This window comes from Chamaea fasciata, unplaced genomic scaffold (assembly GCF_029207755.1).
Source record: "Chamaea fasciata isolate MVZ Bird 193981 ecotype frontalis unplaced genomic scaffold, bChaFas1.0.hap1 SCAF_9, whole genome shotgun sequence".
NCBI classification, from domain to species: Eukaryota; Metazoa; Chordata; class Aves; order Passeriformes; family Sylviidae; genus Chamaea; species Chamaea fasciata.
Window position 1 is genome coordinate 4782003 of NW_027094094.1, and position 18706 is coordinate 4800708.

The 18706-nt window shown below is 42.2% G+C and overlaps 1 protein-coding gene across 10 annotated transcripts in view; it reads left to right on the top strand.

Annotated features, from left to right (window-relative positions):
- FGFR2 (fibroblast growth factor receptor 2) overlaps window positions 1–18483 on the top strand; it is an 81398-nt gene extending 62915 nt beyond the window's left edge. For all 10 annotated transcript variants that reach the window (XM_066190792.1, XM_066190793.1, XM_066190794.1 and 7 more), the window contains 9 exons: window positions 1020–1171; window positions 3800–3921; window positions 4555–4665; window positions 5493–5683; window positions 8895–9017; window positions 10284–10354; window positions 12108–12245; window positions 13029–13134; window positions 16700–18483. In XM_066190792.1, coding sequence (XP_066046889.1) covers window positions 1020–1171; window positions 3800–3921; window positions 4555–4665; window positions 5493–5683; window positions 8895–9017; window positions 10284–10354; window positions 12108–12245; window positions 13029–13134; window positions 16700–16864 — 1179 coding nt within the window. In that variant the 3' untranslated portion in view covers window positions 16865–18483. The remainder of the gene's footprint in view (window positions 1–1019; window positions 1172–3799; window positions 3922–4554; window positions 4666–5492; window positions 5684–8894; window positions 9018–10283; window positions 10355–12107; window positions 12246–13028; window positions 13135–16699) is intronic.
- Window positions 18484–18706: the final 223 nt, after the last annotated feature.

The following is an 18706-nucleotide window of genomic DNA, read 5'->3' on the forward strand; positions in this document are numbered from 1 at the left end:
AGGGATGGCTTTGTGAGAACTTTCATCCCAGCCTGGCTGCCAGGACCAACAAATTTTGTTACACGGATGGAGTGGCTGCCTCCTTTTTCAAAACATTTATCAATAAGTTCCCTTGGTATTCTAAGGAAAATATCGGGGCTGGTGAGAAATCCCACTCCAAAGTTTCAAAACTGAGTTATTTTTAGGACCTCTCCCCCACATTTCCTGTAGAATCTTTAGCTAAGAATGCAGTTAATTGAAAACTGAAGTATCGTGATAGCTTTTTGATGCTTTCAGCATTGAATATTTGGAAGATAGAAAGTGATAGAATCATATAAGTTGGAAAAGACCTCTAAGATTGTTGAGTCCAAATGTAAGCCCTGCCAAGGCCACCACTAAACCATGTCCCATGTGCCACATCTACACATATTTTAAATCCCTCCAACGTTGGTGACTCCATCACTGCCCTGGGAAGCCTCAGAGTCCCTCCATTGAAGGAGCTGTTCCTAATATCCAATCCAAACCTCCTCTGGAGGCCATTTACTCTTGTGCCATTGCTTTTCCTTGGGAGAAGAGATGGAGCCTCACCTGGGTGTGCTGATTTGGGAAAAAACGAGGTGACATGGACATCTAAGAGTGGAAGAAAAGAACTTACTTGTCACCTCTGCTCATGGTATAAGCTGCCCACTTGGATATCTGAGGGTAGTGATGTAAATACTGCCAGTTTATTTAAAATAAAATCTTAATATGATAAACAAAAATACCTTCTGAGGGAATAAATTTAAAGCTTAGGTGGTTTTTGATTTAGGGGACAGACTGACAGCCTTGGCAAACCTTAGCGTGAGAATGTGCTTACAGGGGAGGCTAAATGTGAGAACAGAGCACTAGAACCAAGACTGTAGATTCAGCCACTTCCTAACACCATGATTCTGAGCTGGCTTGGTATCAGGTGCTGCTGGTGGTTTTCAGATTTTTGGGCCAAGATTACATCTCCGTCTTTTTGGTTTTTTTCCTTGTTGCATCTTGCATCGCAACCACAGGTGTCGGCCGACTCGAGCTCCTCCATGAATTCCAACACGCCTCTGGTGAGGATCACCACCCGCCTCTCCTCCACTGCTGATGCCCCCATGCTGGCTGGAGTTTCGGAATATGAACTGCCAGAAGACCCAAAGTGGGAGTTCCCAAGGGATAAGTACGTAGCTTCCTTCCTCTGGCACCACCTCTGCATGTCTGAATAACCTCAAACAACAAACAGGGAGGAGGAGGCATCTCTCCTCATGTCTCCCGGGGTTTCTCTAGTTTAAAGAAAAAAAATCTCAGTTAGCTGAAGCTGCTCTGAAGATCAAGATTCAGTTCAATTGTCTGAAATAAGTTTGGTTAAATAGAAACTAAATTTTTTTCTGCCTGCAGTCCCGATTGTATTTTCAGATTTCTTGCAGGTTTTCAGATGCTCTGCTCAAATGTAGTTAGGAGATGAGTTAGGAAAACTGGGTGTGATCTGGAGTGGGAAAAACATCCGCATGCAAGCACTGTTGAATGGCTATGATGATTCCCCCAAATAATACCTCTGAACATTAAACCATGTTTCTTAGTCAACTACTTAATTGGCTAATATTTAAAAAAAACAAGTAATACAATATGTAGGAGATAGAGAAAGTCTAAATTATGCTACTGGACAATCTTTCTGTCACATTTCTGGGTAGTATTTGGTGTTGAGTTTGTATTGACATGTATGGAGATGAATTTTTTTAACTTAGGGGAACATTTTGCATGCTGGGTGCATGTATGTGCAACCTCTGTGGCTTGAAAGTGTTGGGTTTCAAGCAGAGCATACTGAATTTTGATATATTCAAATTCATGTGGCTACATAATATTTTCTTCAAAGCCTTTTGACTAACATGCAAAATGAGCTTTTGGATAATCTGACTAAAACTGTAACTATATTGCTTAATATAAAAAAAGTCATGCAAAAGAGAGATAATGTTATCACAAGTAGAACCATGATTATTTATCAGAATTAGTGCTGGCTTTAAGAAGTCTTTAGGTGGCTTTGAGAAAATAACACCTTTTATCACGGACAGTTCTCTTTGGAAGGTTTGGGGTTTGTAACTTTTGAATATACCAACTGTAATTTTCATCCCTCTGATAACTGTTCTGGAAATTATTTTATTGGTTTAGCTGAAAACCGGAGTAAAAGGCTGTAATTGCCACCTGCAGCATTCTGGTCAACAGTGGGGGCCTGTATATGTGCTCCTGTCAGCCCATGCCCTGGGGGGATTCTCCAAATGCGGAAAATTTTAGAGTTGCTAAACATTTAAACCCAGTGTTCGGCACAAATGTAGGTGGAGCAGATCTGCAATGAAAGGAGGCTATTTAGAGGCAGTTTATTAGGCTGGGGGGCAGCAGGCGCACAATGAGGGGTTTGTTACTTTGGTCCTAGCAGGGCAATAGCACATAAATTAACCAGTTTCCAATGCAAATGTTTGTTCTCTGCCAAGACCCTAAATTCAGTTTTAGTCCTGGAGAAAACGCAGGGTGACCTCAGCGTAGCATATGCTGCCCTTCAGTCTTTGCACCTTTTTAAAACTTGCATTTGCTTTAGAAACCAATCCAAAACAGCTCGAGGAATTCTCACCAAGCCAGAGCCCACGTGTGACAGAGTGAGCTGGCTGCCCTCGGGAGGAGCCACCTCACTTCTGCCCCGTGGCCCAGCAGATAAGCAGGGTTTGAAATCACTGAGCCCTCATCTAACATTTCTGCTGATGCTATGACAGCCTCTCCCTCTACTTCGCGGTGGAAGACAGGTGTCCATGCTTTTAAGAATGAGTCCCTATGTCTGTGATATCTGTGAAATCCTCCTGTTGACCATGGAAAGGCAAGCCCTTAAGAATTTGTTTATAAAAATGCTTGTCTCAAGCTGGTCCCTGTGTTGGATAACATCAGCATCACACTCACTGAGCATCATCCATGATTCTTGCCACAGCACTGCTGCCGGATGTCATGTGGTATTTTCTGCAAGTAAAGGAGCCTGGGTCTGGCCCTTAAACACTTAGGCTGGAATCAAAAAGATTTTGCCCAGAAGCTTTCAAGTTTCTTTTTTATTTCATCTCTTTCTCCTCATGGAGACGAGATCGACATCTCTGTCTGTTAGATCTGAGCAGGTTTTGCAACCAGGAATATGCTCCACAAAATGCATTCTGCATTTAGAATGCACTTAGGGACTGCTCCTTTTAGGAGGGTTTGATGTTGGTGCCGTGATGATTACAACCGAGTTTGTTTTTCCCAGTCTCTGCTTCCCCTCTCTGAGCAGAGCCTGGGCTCTGTGGGCAGGAGACACCTTCTGGTCCCTTCAGCCAAGACTGTGGCTGCAGCCAAGAAACAGCCACTGTGCTGGACCCTCTGTGGCTGAAACTTGGCTCTCATCTCCTTGTGGTCAGGCTGGGAACAAAGATAACCAGCAGTGTGACAGCGACAGGAGGAGCTGGCCTGTTGCTGGCTGCTCCCCGATTCCAGCCATGCTCTGATGCTCTTGGAAAGCTCTGCCCCTCCACACTGCATCTCCCCAAAAGCCATCAAGTGCAGCCTTGAGGAGAGCTTAGAAGCTGTGTTTAGTGACTGATGTGCCTCTCTGAGATGCTCACTCCACCATGCCTAAGAAAACATAAAATCCGACGCGCACCCAGGCCCTGATTGGTTCCATATGATAAACTCCTGACACTGCAGCAAGCTGGTGAAAGGTTTTTATATTTAGCCCTGGAATTTCACTGGCTGCGCCTCTTCGCCAGATGCTGTGTTGTTAATCTGCCGTTTGCACCCCCAGGCTGACGCTGGGCAAACCCCTGGGAGAAGGTTGCTTTGGGCAAGTGGTCATGGCCGAGGCGGTGGGGATTGACAAAGACAGGCCCAAAGAGGCAGTGACCGTGGCAGTGAAGATGTTGAAAGGTAAGAAAATTGGGTGATTAGGGTTCAGAACGGGCGATATGGCAGCTCTCAGCCACAGGATTTTCTTTTGTGGCATCTGAACTCTGTCATCGTTGTGGGGTGGGTCAAAGAGCGCATAGCTGACCTCAGCCTTCAGCAGTTTGGCGTGTAAATCTGTACCCTTGACAGCCTGTTTATCTTGAGCAGGGAGTATTTGGGAGCCAGGAGATGTATTAGCATTGTGTGGGTCTCTCTGCTTTCAGTTTATTTCATGTCAGAGAAATGACATGAAATCCTTGTGTAGATCTGAGCCCATTCAGTCCAGGTGCTTGGTGCCTATTTATTTTCAATTTAATTGTAAGGTTGGTTTGCAGGAAAGGGGTGTAATTGGAGGTTTGGCTAAAACCTAAGGACAGCTTTTTTATGTCTGATCTTGCCGTGCTGCCTCTTTACATAATAACCCTGAAGGGTTGGTCAGTCCACCAAAGGGGCTGAGACTATTTCTTGGTAAGACATAATATATGATGTGCAAACTGGAAAACAAATCCTATATTCTGCATTTTGAGCCACACGTATTTTACACCAACTGGTGAGCCTTACTGAAGCTCAGGCTAGCACACTAAAATATATGAACTGAACCTGTGTCTTCTACAGATGATGCCACAGAAAAGGACCTGTCTGACCTGGTGTCAGAGATGGAGATGATGAAGATGATTGGGAAGCATAAAAATATCATCAATCTTCTTGGAGCCTGTACCCAGGATGGTGAGTAGAGAAAACAAAGTAAACCAGGACTTTCCAACAGGTCTGTGAAAGTCTCATTAATCATAATTTTTCAAGAGGTTTTAAGGAAGCAGTCATGCCGTGATAGGATTTTTAGGTATTTCTTTAGCTTAACAGCAATATTTTAACTTCTGTTTCTCATTATAGTTGCAGCCTTAATATGAGAAAGGGTCCTACATCATATGAAAACTCTCTAATCCCTTGCTGTAAGGAACAAATAACCTTTTGCAGGGCCTTTACCCATGTCTGCTGTTCTGAATTGTCAGCCCTGCTTTAGGAGAACTTGCACCCCACAAATTTGAAATGAGCACTCTCACTCCTGGAAAGGCTAATTATGCCACATAAAGTGATGCAAAATGGCATAACACTCTGTAAATTAAAAAAAAAAAATCAAGAAGCATTTTAAGGGAGTGCTTCTTAATTTTAATTCTTAATTTAAGGGAGGAATTTTTTTTCCCCTTTGTTGGAGATCTCAGGGTACTTTTTTGATTGAACATAGTTGTTTTTCAGAACATGACATGGTCTGAGAGGAACAGGCACTGGGGCAGGGTTTGGTACTTTAAGGCACTAATTGTGGCTCTGCCACTCCTGCTGTGGAGCTTTGGTCAGTGACTTCCCCACACCCAAACTTTTTATTTTGTTTTTTTTTTTTAAACGGCGCTTACGGCTTTCCCATTTTATTGGTTCAGTTAATTTATTATAGTGCACAGCAAAAGCTTTTTTACATTAAAAAAAACCCCCAAACAAACCCAAAAACATTTTACCCTGGTACCTGACCCTGCTTTTCCCGTGGTTCTTTTCATCCCAAGGTCCTCTGTATGTGATAGTGGAATATGCGTCCAAGGGGAACCTGCGGGAGTACCTGCGAGCGCGCCGCCCGCCCGGCATGGAGTATTCCTTCGACATCAACAGGGTGCCCGAGGAGCAGATGACATTCAAGGACCTGGTGTCCTGCACCTACCAGCTGGCACGAGGCATGGAGTACCTGGCTTCCCAAAAAGTAGGTGGAACTCCTTAAAGACACAGGAAATGAAGATGTGGAGTCTGGACTTGGAGTGTTTATTGTATCTCGTCTATCTACAGTATTTACAGGCTCATATGCCGTGAGCTTAACTAGCAAGCCAGAGAAACGAGGTGAAATGGAGAGCTTCTAACTCTTTCCAAGGTGTTTTAAGTGATAATCACCCCATACCAAGGTGACGCCCATATTATTTATGTTTCTGGCCCAATAATGACCACCCAAGGCCCACAGTGCAGACCTTCTTCACCCAATTACAGAAAACTCCCCAAACCCATGAAGAAGAAGGACAAAGACAACACCCAAAATCCTCCATCTTGACTCTTGTGTATTACTCTACACTAAAACCCCAAATTCCAAGTTTCTAGGACTCCAGCACTGTCCCCATCTCGTTTGTGTTCGAGAATTTTGCTGGGGGAAGGAGCTGCCTCAAACAGGTTGTGTAATCCACACCCCTGCAGACCAGTGGGAAAATTCATACACTCAGAGAAGTTTTTCATCTTTGTTTAGCAGTATTGCTGAAGTGAGGCCTGGAGTGGATCATTTAAAGTAAATACTGTGCAGGTATCTGCAGTTTGAATCCATAAGCACAGGTGGTCACTTGGTTGCGCAAGTCACATCACTCCACCCATGAGGCAGCGGGCTCCGATTGCCTCCTGTTTCCAGTCAAACCAACCAAATCCTTTCACACTGTGACATAAAACAAATGAATTCAGTGGCTGGAGTACTTACAGAATAACAACAGGCAGGGTTGAGAAGACCCAAGACACCAGGGCAAAAATAGTGGGCAGAAGAGGCAAAAATACGTGGAGTATATTAGTCCCTTAATTATGCATTTTACTTAAAACTGGTGATTTCAGGAGAGTGAGCTTGTTGGAAGAATTTATTTATCCTGTCATGTCCCCAGACACTTATTTCTAAAACCTGTCTTCAACATTTCTTTTTAACCGGCATTTTGATTAAATTACAGTTATAAAACCTTAAGTAGCCCTGTATAGCTAACTCTGTAAACACACTGTGGCTTGGTGGATGAGCAATCCTGGATACCCTGGGTGATGTTTGGACCCAAAGGCTAAACCAGAGCCACAGATACCAATGATAAGTGCTTCCTGCAGGGTGTGGGGTGGTTAGTGGGATTTATACTGATTTCCAGTCATGTCCACTCCCAAGTATGGAGCTGTTTTTTTAACCAAAGACCAGGGCTGAGTGTAACCCTCCATTCCTGTTGTGTGGAGTCATGATTCTGTCATTGTTTTTTCTGCACTTGTAGAGGTTGGGGAAGAGAGGGAATCCAGGTTTAATTTTGCTTTTATTCTTTTGTTTTGAAACTGTAAATCTTAGCACAGCAGGGTTGGCAGGGTGACGTGCATGACAGCAAGGCAAAACTCTTCTAATGGAGTAAAGCAGGGTATTGATTAGGTGACACACCTCAGGATATCTCTTTCTGAGATTAATGCAACTCCTGCCTGGCAGTGAGCCACGTCCCAAGAAAATAGAGCTGATGTGAAAGGAAAACATAAATCTTTTCATTGGCCATCTTGAGAGCAAGTGTCCTCCTGAGGCTCTCTGGAGTGCTGCTGTAGGACACTCCCAAGGGCCACTGCAGCCTTTTTTGTTTGCAGAAGCACTTGATTTGGTGCTGTGCTGAGCTGGACAGATTGAGAGGCATTGCCCAAGGCGGAGTGAGAACAGGGGCAGCACAGAGTGGAGCTGTGCATTCCTGTGCTCCAGATATCCCACCACTTCTGTTTGTATTTCACCCCTTCTTCTCCCCTTAGGGATCCATTTACTGAGCTGGAATAATAAGAGAGCTGCTCTTCTCATGGTATTCCCATCATGCATGAGCTGTGGGAAGGGCAGTATTCTTGTTATTTCAATCCTATAAGGGGCTCACTGAGATTTCAATAAAGAAAAAGGTGAAGGTGATGTTTGTTCACCTACCTTTTGCCTCATAAGAGGTTTTTGCCTTACAAGCAGTTGTACTTAGAAACAGTACCTCATTTCCTAAGTTGAATGGATGCTTTTTAAAAGTAGGAAGCTTGGCCTGTGTTGTTTCTGCCTCCACAGCATTGCTGATGCTGTGTTAGAGGACTGATGGGATGCTGAAATCAGGCACTGTTGTCAGGTCCTGTGCTCATGAAGGCATTGCTGGAGCAGGTTTCCCCTGGCAGTTCCCCGTGGCTGACCCAGTGAGGAACAGAGACTTCATTTTACCCATGTGGGATCAGAGATCTCAGCAGTTTCCTGGGGCAAGTTATAGAGCAAGAAAACAACCTGGTTGTTGTACAGCTTTTTGTAGTGTGTCTGTAATAAAACATACAACGTCAGGAGTTATCCAAAATTAAAGAGGGGGGAAAAATATATTTAAGTTGAAAATAAATAACATATCCTGCTGGGATTCAACATGCTGTGTTTCTTACCGTGCCCCCATTGCACTCTTGCGTCAACCCTAATAAAGCCCCTTGAACACAGGAATAATACCCAGAGCAGTCACAGAGTCCCCTCAGTGTCAGGATAATGTTGACATGAAGGAAACATCTCTCAGAAGGTAATAGATTTAGTTTCAGTATCAAAGCTCTCTTAAAAACAAACAGTCAAACCCTGATTGTTTGGGTTTGTTGTTTCTTTTTCTTTTCATAATTGCATTTTTCTAATCTTGTGGTTGAAGTAGTTATACACACCCTAAGCATCCTGCAGACAATTATATTAAAATCTTTAATATTAAAAACGATTGCCCTGATTCAGACTGGCTGTCAGGTCTTATCTCTGGTGAGACAATGTAATTTAAGAGAAGCAACACAATAAAAATGTTCACCAACAGTGTTTCTAATGAAGCTGCAATACCTGTACCTGGGCACATGTAAAGGAGAGTGGATCACAAAATGCTTGGCACAACTTGGGTCACCACCCAGCTTTCAGCCTTGGCAAAAATATAAGATTTAAGGGGACCAGGACTTTCTAAGACACTTCTTAGGGTCATTGTTCAGCTTGGAAACACCAGCTGAGGGGATGGATTGCAATAATTAAGAAAATCGTATTTCACAGGCTTGTAGTGAATGTGTGGCTTTCCCACCTGGTCATTTAGGTTAAAATCTGGAAAGGAGATTTAGTTATGGTGTTGCAGCACTTCCACTTTTGCAGCAGTTTATTTCACTGGGCTGTTTTTTTTTCTTCTTTTTTTTTTTGTTTCCAGTGCATCCATCGAGACTTGGCCGCGAGAAATGTTTTGGTAACCGAAAACAATGTCATGAAAATAGCAGACTTTGGTTTAGCCAGAGACATCAACAATATAGATTATTATAAAAAGACTACTAATGTAAGTGGATGGTTTTCTAATCTGTGGAAACAAGCGTTTCTTTCAGTGATTCATTTCAGAATTATGGTTGTGAACTTAATGGGTTTCTTGTTCGGTAGCCTCACTATTCATCCCAGACAAAAATGAAGGGATCAAGGACATGAGCATTTCTGTCTCCTCTTACAGTGATAGTTAGTTAGAAAGATAAGCAAAGGGGCTGAATACTGGAGGATTAGAAATGCTCAAATACAAGAACTATTCTTTTTATTGTGTCCCTGACTGCAGTCAGTTGTAATAAATGGAAATACTCCTGTTGATCCCAGCTGGTTTAGCACCCAGCCTAGGATCTTGAAATACACTGTAGAAACAATGCCAGCAACAACCACAATAAAAGTCCTGTTTGCTTGTGGTGATGGCCCATTCAGCCTTCTGGCTGTTCCTGTACTTAGCTTGTCAGGGACAGGGACCTCAAAGTGGGGCTAGAAACAGAGAAAACTTACTTGCACTCCCCACATCGTCACTGTTTTGCTGCTTAGCCTGTACCAAGTCGAGAAGATAAACCTGGTTTGAAATCCTTACACCTCCTCAGGGGATCTCTTAAGGTCCTGCTGAGCTGCACTTGGGTTTTGATGAGAACTCTGCAGAACTCATTGAGTTCTACAGATTTGATTTGTATAAATGTGACTTCTAATTAACAATCACGTGAAGTGGCTTATTTATGAAAAATCAATAAGTGGCATTTTAATGGTAACATCTGCCTACTTCCAAAAGCCAGAACCACCCTGTGCAGCAGGGTTGGAGGGGATTGAACCTTCTTCATTTCAGACTCAGTGCAATTCCTGGGCTGTGTGTGTGCAAACCAACAGGCAGCTCTGACTGAGCTTTGGGTCGCTGCAAAAAGAACAGGAACACAAAATTCTGGGTTTAGTAATCAATTTATTTTTACAGGCAGGGATGTTTCTCAGAAGTTTATTAATTGTGAGGGGTTTTTTTTTTTTGTCTTTAAAGAGCCATAGCAGAATGATACAATTTTGATTTTGGTTTGCTTGTGCTGTCATTCTCCAGCAAGCAGTCTGGGAGATTTTTAGGAGCTCTCAATGCTTTTAATTTTATCTTCAAGGCTTATATCCGTTTTTATAACAGTCTGTACTTTAGCCCATGTTACTATTTCCTCACTAAAAATGTTAAAGGTAAATTATGTGCTGGTTTGGGTTAGCAGACAACTCTTAGAGAAACCATCCTGTAAATTGCTGCCATTTTAATTTCTCTTCCCCTCCAAACTCACAGGGACGGCTTCCAGTAAAGTGGATGGCTCCAGAAGCTCTGTTTGACAGAGTTTACACACATCAAAGTGATGTGTAAGTGGCCTGATTTCAATGGGGTTCTGGGGGGTGGGAAGGAGGGGGGGTTGTTTTGCTTTGTGTTTGTTAAAGTTTGGGGTATTTCATACGAGTTTTGCTGTTGTCCTTTACCTTTAAGAGTTTTCATTCTGCTTCACATATTAATAGATGGAACAGGACTTGCCCTTAGAAAGTGAGGATTTTATGGTAGACTGCTAACCAGCGCTCTGTTACTAATCTGCCCAGCTTCAAAGCACATGAAAGGTGGAAAATGCTAACCTCCTTCTGTCACTGCGGAAGTTTCCCCCCTTGAACTTATTTACGGATGTGCAGCTACAAAGAGTCTATCTAATTTGCTTGCCTTTTGACATACTCTGGACTTCCTTCAGGTTTAAAAATGAAAAAAAGGAGAGAGAGAAAAGAATGAAAAAAAACCCCAAGAAAGTTCCTGTAAACTCCTTATAAAAATCTGTGCTAAGATTCGGTGTAATAAAACATAGGCTGGGTATGCTGGAAAAGTTTTCTCTGGTTTTCAGAAGTGCTTCCCAGCAGTACTTCACATGTAATAGGAAATCATTGGACTCTGACACTTCAAGAATCTTTTAATGTGTGCACAGAGCCACTGGCTGATGCAACTGCTCAGGGTTTATTCTGCTTCCTATTACAGTCCTGTGTGCATTGTGCCTGAAGTAGATGTGTATTTCTTATGCAATACAGATGAAGATCCTGGTTTTTATTTCTCCAAGAAAAGCCATTAACTGTAAAGGGCTGGATGCTTCCCAGCAGAAGTGCAAAAGGTTATGCAAGTCAGTGCAGGGTTAAAAAGGAAAAGGGCAGCATGGAGAAAATAAGAAGTATCTCCTCTTTCTTTAACCTGGGTGCAGTTTCCAAGCTGTTCTCTCCTTAAGAAAATCATTTACTGAGGCGTTTCCTGCAATCTCTACATCATTTACAAAGGAAACTATATACACAGGTTAAGGGTGGATCAAGCTTGTGCTTTAAAATAACATCTTGGCAAAATATTTAAGCGAATGTGAAGTAAACCACTTCACTTGGACTGAGAGTCAGCCTGAGCTCCTCAGCAGCCAGGGAACATGAGGATTTCAGTGCTGGGACTTGGAGACTCTTGGCCCCATGGTGGCTTTGAAGATGGCTAAAGATAATATTATTGTAAGTTTGTGCAAACAGTTTACTAAAATACTGTGCTGCAGAGCTGGGGGAGCTGCAGAGGAGCTGGGGAGCCGGTGCAGGCTCTGTGCTGGTGCTCACCTGGCAGAGCTGCCTGCCAGAGAGCTCCAGCTTGCCAGCCAGGCATGATGAGGCAGGAAAACTGGCTTAAAAATTATCCCCCTTCATTTCCTAGCAGAAATTAGCAACAAAAGGGAAAAAAAAAAAAAAAAAAAAGAAAAAGAAAGAAAGGCAGGGTGACGCAAAATATTTTTGTTTTGAACAGTCTGCTTTTCCAAAATATCCTGCCACATAATTGCCCCCCAGCTGAGCTGTGAGTGCTCTGTAAGTCATTAAGCTGTGAAGATGCAGTGCTGGGCAGCCGCCCCTGGGTGCTCAGAGCACACCAGACAGAGGAAAAGAGGATCTTTGGGGACATGGCTGGGGTCGGTCCCCATCCTAAATGCACTTCCCAGATCCCTGTCCTGTTCTGGGCAGGCAGACCTGGGCAGAGGCTGGTTTAAACATCTCTGGGAGGGATGGGATTCTCTTGTTTCCAGCAGCCAGGCAGATCTACTAATGCAGTTTTCCCTTTGATTTGCAGCTGGTCATTTGGTGTGTTAATGTGGGAGATCTTCACCTTAGGAGGGTCACCCTACCCAGGAATCCCAGTGGAGGAACTTTTTAAGCTGCTTAAAGAAGGGCACCGGATGGATAAACCTGCCAACTGCACCAATGAACTGTAAGGAGCCTGATGTGCTGTGCCAGGGCTGAAGGGCACAGCTGTACTGAATCCACGTGTTTAACGCCCCTCCAGAAGGATCAAAACACTTTCAGAAGTGCCCGACTCTAAACTTGTAGATATTTGTGAGGGTATAGATGTGTAAGGGAAAGGTGTGGGAAGGATTTCAGGAAATTTTTGGCAGAGGATGCTTCTTTGCACACCCTGCTGGGATCCTATTGCAGGAAGAAGAAATCATCTACAAGCCAGTCTCTGTCACAGTGTTTTTACACCCATATTTGTTTGATTTTAATGTTGCTAACATAGAAGTTCATAAATCTTGCACATACCACTAATCAAATGTGAGCTACATCAGGCTGCTTTTGTACACAACAAAATACATTTGGGAACTTCTGTGTTAACGCAGCATTATCTTCTGGTGATATGAGGAGTGTGATTTCAGGTGTTTCAATACAGACCTTAGCTATATTTAAATTTTTTTTGTATTTCAATTTCTTCACAAAGACTGCAATCCCTGACATGTGAAAAATACTGTCATTTAATACCTTAGAAGTTGCTAGGCCACAAAAAGGTAATTTAGACACTGAGCAAGGGAGAGACAAAAGCAGAAATCCCCTCTGAGGGCAGGGAGGGTTGCCCAGGTTTGGGGATTCAGTGGTCCATGAGCAGAGCTGTGTGTGCTCTCTGCTTTCCCTGTGACGGGCAGCACTGACTGTGCTTGAAAAGGTTTGTGAGGAGGATGCGTGATTTTAATTAAGCCCAGCAAATGTGTGTTTCTTCCAGCTATATGATGATGAGAGATTGCTGGCATGCTGTGCCTTCTCACAGACCCACCTTCAAACAGTTGGTCGAGGACTTGGATCGGATTCTCACTCTCACAACTAATGAGGTAGGTAAATTGTCCTCCCCCCCTGAAGCTGCTGATGGGGAAAAATGGTTCAGGGGACAGATGGAATTTATTCAATTATGAAATCCTGCTCAAGTTCACTTCTTGTTCTGTTTGTCATTGTCCTCTGAGGTTTCACGCAGCTCAACTATATATCCTGTGAAATCCTCGGTCACTTGCCATTGTGCCTGGAATTATGTAACTACAAAGAAACACATCTTTGAGGAGTTTTTGTTTATTTCTCTCTGCATCTCTGGATGTTTTTAGCGTCGAGGGGCTGCCTGCGGCAGGTTGAGGGGCAGTGTTTGTGTTTCAGCAGGCATTGCACGTGAGGGAGGGATGTGGAGCTCGTGGTGGTTCTCATTTGCTGGCTCAGTTTGATTCCCAGCCATGCTATGTAGGTCAGAAGAGGAGAAATCGTCAATGGCAGATTTCAGATGCTGTGTCTGAGAGTGAATTAGGTTCACTGAAATAGCTCTCTGCGGAGGGAATGAGGACCCACGGGGGATGTGCAAACAGCCATCCAATTATCCAAAGGTCCTGCCTAGCTTCAGGTTGGGGTATGTGAATGCAGGAAGGTTTTATTTGAAGAGTGTTCTTTCAGAGGTCTGAGATATTATTAGTTTTAGCAAGGAACACACTGATTAGGGTATTCACACAGGAATCCGTCCTCTTATCACTGAACCACGTGCACCTTTGAGGAAAACCACAAGTGATGGAAATGTTGATTCTTTTGGTGGAAATTTCTTTTGAGAGAAAATACTTGGTTGTCCTAGAAATATTCTGCAAACTCCTATTGCTTCTGAGAAATGCAATGTTTAATGGGAGCAAAAAAAGAACAAAGCAGTTACACAGGAAAGTTGCAACAACTTGATTTGACCATTTCAAAGCAAGATTTTCCTATTTGTTATTGCTTCTTCGTAGAAGAGAAGAGAAAAAAAGAATATTTGGATCGCTCTATGTGGCTCCTCAACAATATGTTCTAATATTTTAGAGTTGTCAAAGAAATAAAAAATGGATCGTGGGGCAGCTTTGGGAAAGCCTTTTCACAATGGAGAGGACAGGAGAACCTGAGTAAAGAGATGGCATTTTTTTTGTGATCAGAGTTTGCCCAGTAGATCTGGTTGAAAACGATTCTTTGGCTTCAGTAGCAGCTGTAAATTGATCTGGGTTCTGTTTTTAAGGCTTACTCTAAAAAGGGGCACCTCCATGGCTGTCTGAGAGATGTGGCAGGACAATGCTCTCCCTGTGGAGTCATGGATGTAGCTCTGTGTCCTGTTACCATTTTCACCGTGTCCAGTCCTGCCTGCATCTTTTCCTGCCTAATTCATATATGATTTCACAAGACCAGTTGGAGGTGGGCTGGCTGCCACTGCGGAGTGCTGGGTGGCTTGGACTGGATGTATGTTTGCAAATTCAGGAGGGAGGTTCTGGGCTGCAATTCCAAGCCTGGGAAAGGATATTGCTTTCTTTTTTGCGTGTGTTTAACCGTCGAGCCTTCCCAACTCTGTACTGCTCATAGACCTGGAATGATCTCAAAGTTAACCTGAAAAGGCCTTTAGGGTTATGTAAATTACTTTAGACTGGAATTACAGCAAAAAACGTCTGGAAAAAGCTTAGGAACACATCCAGTCCATCTGATGGGCCTATGGCAGGGCCCACTGTACGTTTGTCATTCCTGACAGATGTTTATGTAACTTGTCCTCACAGATCTCCACTGCTGTATTTCGGCATCGCCTCTTGACAGCCCGTTGCTTTGTTTTCCTAATCTCTAATCTTTCAACATCAGATATTGCTTTTGTCCTATTTACCCTGGACATAGAAAGCAAATCACTCCACTTGTCTTCGCAGCGCGTTTCATGTTCCTGAACACTTGTCATCATCTTGGTGTCTCCTGAGAACTCCAACGTGTCCCATTTTCCTCCACAGCTTTGGAGAGCTCTGATTCTGTGCAATCTTTTTCTCAAGTGCAGGTCCTCTAGACTCACTTCTGCTTATCCTCTCCCCGCTCTCTCTTTCCCCCCAGAATCACACTGTTGGCCCAGGCTCAGTCTGGTTTACCCAACAACTCAGTTTGCTGGGGCAGCCGGTAATTCCTTCTGCTTTTGTGCAAGTAATGATTTCTGCCTAAATAGTAACATCTCGCTCTTTTCCATGTTGAATCATCACTTTTTGGATTTTTAATGTGTTTTCTTGCTGGGTTTTTTTCCCCCAAAGGACTCTCATTTCTGTGTTTCTGTGACCCACGTGAGCAGAAGTCACCAGGACGTGGCTGTGTTGCTTTGTCAACACCAGAAACCAACCTGGTGTTGGTTCTTACGCCCCTTGGTGTGCCTCTGGCTGTTGACACTGGATAAAGATCCTGTCTTCAGTACTGAATTCATATTTGAGTTTCATCAGGTCTTCTGATATGATGAGCCATGTCTGATAGCCCCTGGGAAAGCCCTGTTTCTTCAGTCTGGGCTCCTTTCTTCTTCTATCTATTTAGAAAACGTCTGATTATTTCTGCTCACGTAAGGCTGATTTGCTAACCCATAAATATGCATCAAGATTGCCCTCATGGATTTTTCAAGAGCCTGGGCAGCCACATAGTCAGTAATCAATAGGTCCAAACTCCCTCATTTCGCTCCCTATTGAATTTTCCGGCATTTTAAAACTTGCATCCCACGCCCTCCCTTTAAAATGGTGACCATTTTTTAAGATGGTAATGACTGAATCTCTGACTTAAAAAAGTAATGCTAGCCAAAGGACTAAATCACCTCAAATCTAAGCACAGCAGCATAAAATACTGACTGAGGTGGAAGACTCGTCTCGTCAGTACGATCATAACTTGTGGTTTAGCAAATGAAGAGATTGCATTTAAATGAATGCAGCTGCCTTTAGAAGTTGAAAGAAAAGGAACATTTCAAGGGGAAAAATAACTTTATTCTCTTGCCAAAACTGTTGTTTCTAGCAAAAAAGCCTTAATCCAAAACTTGGATTCAGCAGATGATATTTCCTTTTTTAATGACTGCTTTGGTCATGGCTACTCTGGGACGCACAACACACAAATATGTGGTGTAAAAAACCCGAATCGTGTGAATTTGATTTTGTTTTTCTTTCAGATCTTTTTTGCACGTATGCCACTGCATGTTGAAACACAAATTTAATATCACAGAATATAAAACAGAGATTCAAAGTGACCAAAGGAATACAAAGTTGGAAGCGTCTTTCCCTCTCCAAATCACTACCATGTGCTAAAGAAAAATGGTTCTATTTAGGATGAAATTTCATTTTTATCATTGCGAGTGAAAAGCCCTCTTTTGATGTGGTTGCCATGTTTATTCCCACTGACACAGCTAATGCTGGTGATGTTGGACTTCAGAAAATACCGTGTTATTGGCTTGGTTTCTCTTTCCCTAGTTGAGCTCCTTGTTTTATGAGGTATTTAAGCAACAAGGCAGTTTTGAGCGCAGTCGATTCGCAGAAGCGAGTGTCGTTTTCAAGCTGCTCTTTCCCAAAATCAGAGTGCTGGTGACGTGTTGTTCTCTTCACTGACTAAAAATGGGTTTTATTCCTCTTGCCACAGGAGTACCTGGACCTCAGTGGACCTCTGGAACAGTATTCACCAAGCTACCCCGACACGAGGAGCTCATGTTCCTCGGGGGACGACTCCGTGTTCTCCCCAGACCCGATGCCTTACGAACCTTGTCTCCCCAAGTACCAGCACATGAATGGCAGTGTGAAAACATGAAAAGAGGAACAAACAGCTTGTAAGAACATCAAGCTACATATGCAAAGCAAAAGCTTTTCTCCAGGACCTTCTGCTTGTACATAGGAAATGTGGGAGAAAGAAAAAAAGAAGGAAAAGGAAAAAAATGAACCAAAACCGATTTGGAGGAAAGCAGTCAGAACCTACATAAAAGATTCTCGTCACTTGCAGCTTTCAGATGTTCCCATGAAAGGAGAATGTTTATGGGCTGTGTCTAGATACCCATTGCTATCAATTTTCTGGCTTCCTGTGAGCTGCAACAGACTTTGTTTGTACAATGGACCAGTTGGACTTGAGGCAAACTCTGGGTCTGCCTTTCTTGTTTATTTTGTAATATTTGGAGAAAATATATGTTGGCACACACTTACAGAGCACAAATGCCGTATATAGGTGCTGGATGTATGTAAATATATTCAAAAATATGTATAAATATATATTATATATATTTACAATGAATTATTTTTTGTATTGATTTAAAAAATGGATGTCCCAATCCACCTAGCAAATTAGTCTCTTTTTTAACAGCTATTTGCTAAATGCTGTTCTTACACAGAATTTCTTAATTTTCACCATCCAAAGGTGGAAAATACTTTGCTTTCAGGGAAAATGGTATATCATTAATTTATTAACTAATTGGTAATGTACAAAACAGTTAATCGTTTATAGGGTTGTTGTGTTTTTGTAATTTAAATGGCATTTCTATGCAGGCAGCACAGAGGACTAGTAGATATATTGCTCAGACTTTACTAGTTTTCAGATCTTTAAGAAAAGAAATATTTACAGTATATAACTAATTTGGGGGAATTAAACTTTTGATTTATTTGTGTTTAAAAACTGCAGTGTCAGATGATTATTCTTATCAAAACCAAACCCTTTAACAAAAAAAGTCTTTTTCGTGTAAGGTCCAAAAAGCAGAGTCATTCCACTCCAAAAAAAAAAAAAAAAAAAAAGAAGAAAATAAAGAGCATTTTTAAGAAGGTTCTTAAAGTAAGGAAAGACACGAGTTGGTCTATAACCACAGCAGAACAGACTGCTCTAAAAGGAGCTGAGCTTCTACCCGGACTTGCACATGCATCAAATTATCTATAATTCTCTTGCCTCAGTTGGATAATAGGTTCCAGACCTTTTGGCCTGGATCTTTTGCCTTTATCCCTCTATTGTAACGTAAGTTAAAAAGGGAGAAGTTGTTTATAATGACAACTTGCCATAGGAATATCAGCCTCTTTTTAGGGGATTAATTCATGCTGACTCCAGTATTTCCTTCTGAACCATTCCATAACAGTAGGTGTAGCACTGGCCTCTGCTAGAATATCACTGTTGTTTGTATCTTTTTTTTTTTTTTTTTTTTTTTTTTTTACGGAATCTTGTATTTTTACTTTCAGAACATTCACTTTGATATGGCCATGGAATATGAATGCAAATTTCACTGTTTTATGTGGTGGTGTGTCTGTTTTGTTTTTGGTTTTTTTTTTTTTTTAATAATTTTTAATTGGGTAAAGTAAGTATTAAAATCTGTTAACTTTTGTACTGACAATAAAATGTTTCTACAGATATTAATGTTAAAATTACAAAATAAATGTCATGCAGCTTATTTTTCCTAATCCTTTGTGTCATACAAAATGGTTTCCTGAACATCAAGTGATGGAACACATCCATAAAAGCTTCCTTTAGACGTTATCGTGGATCCTATGTTACAAAGCAATCCTGTCAGGAATAATGCTTTTGCTTCTGCCTTGTAAAATGTCTACTCATGAATAGCATGGGTTATTTGAGTAAACATATGTACAGTCTTTGGTGGAAAATGGCTTCAAGTGTTCATAATGT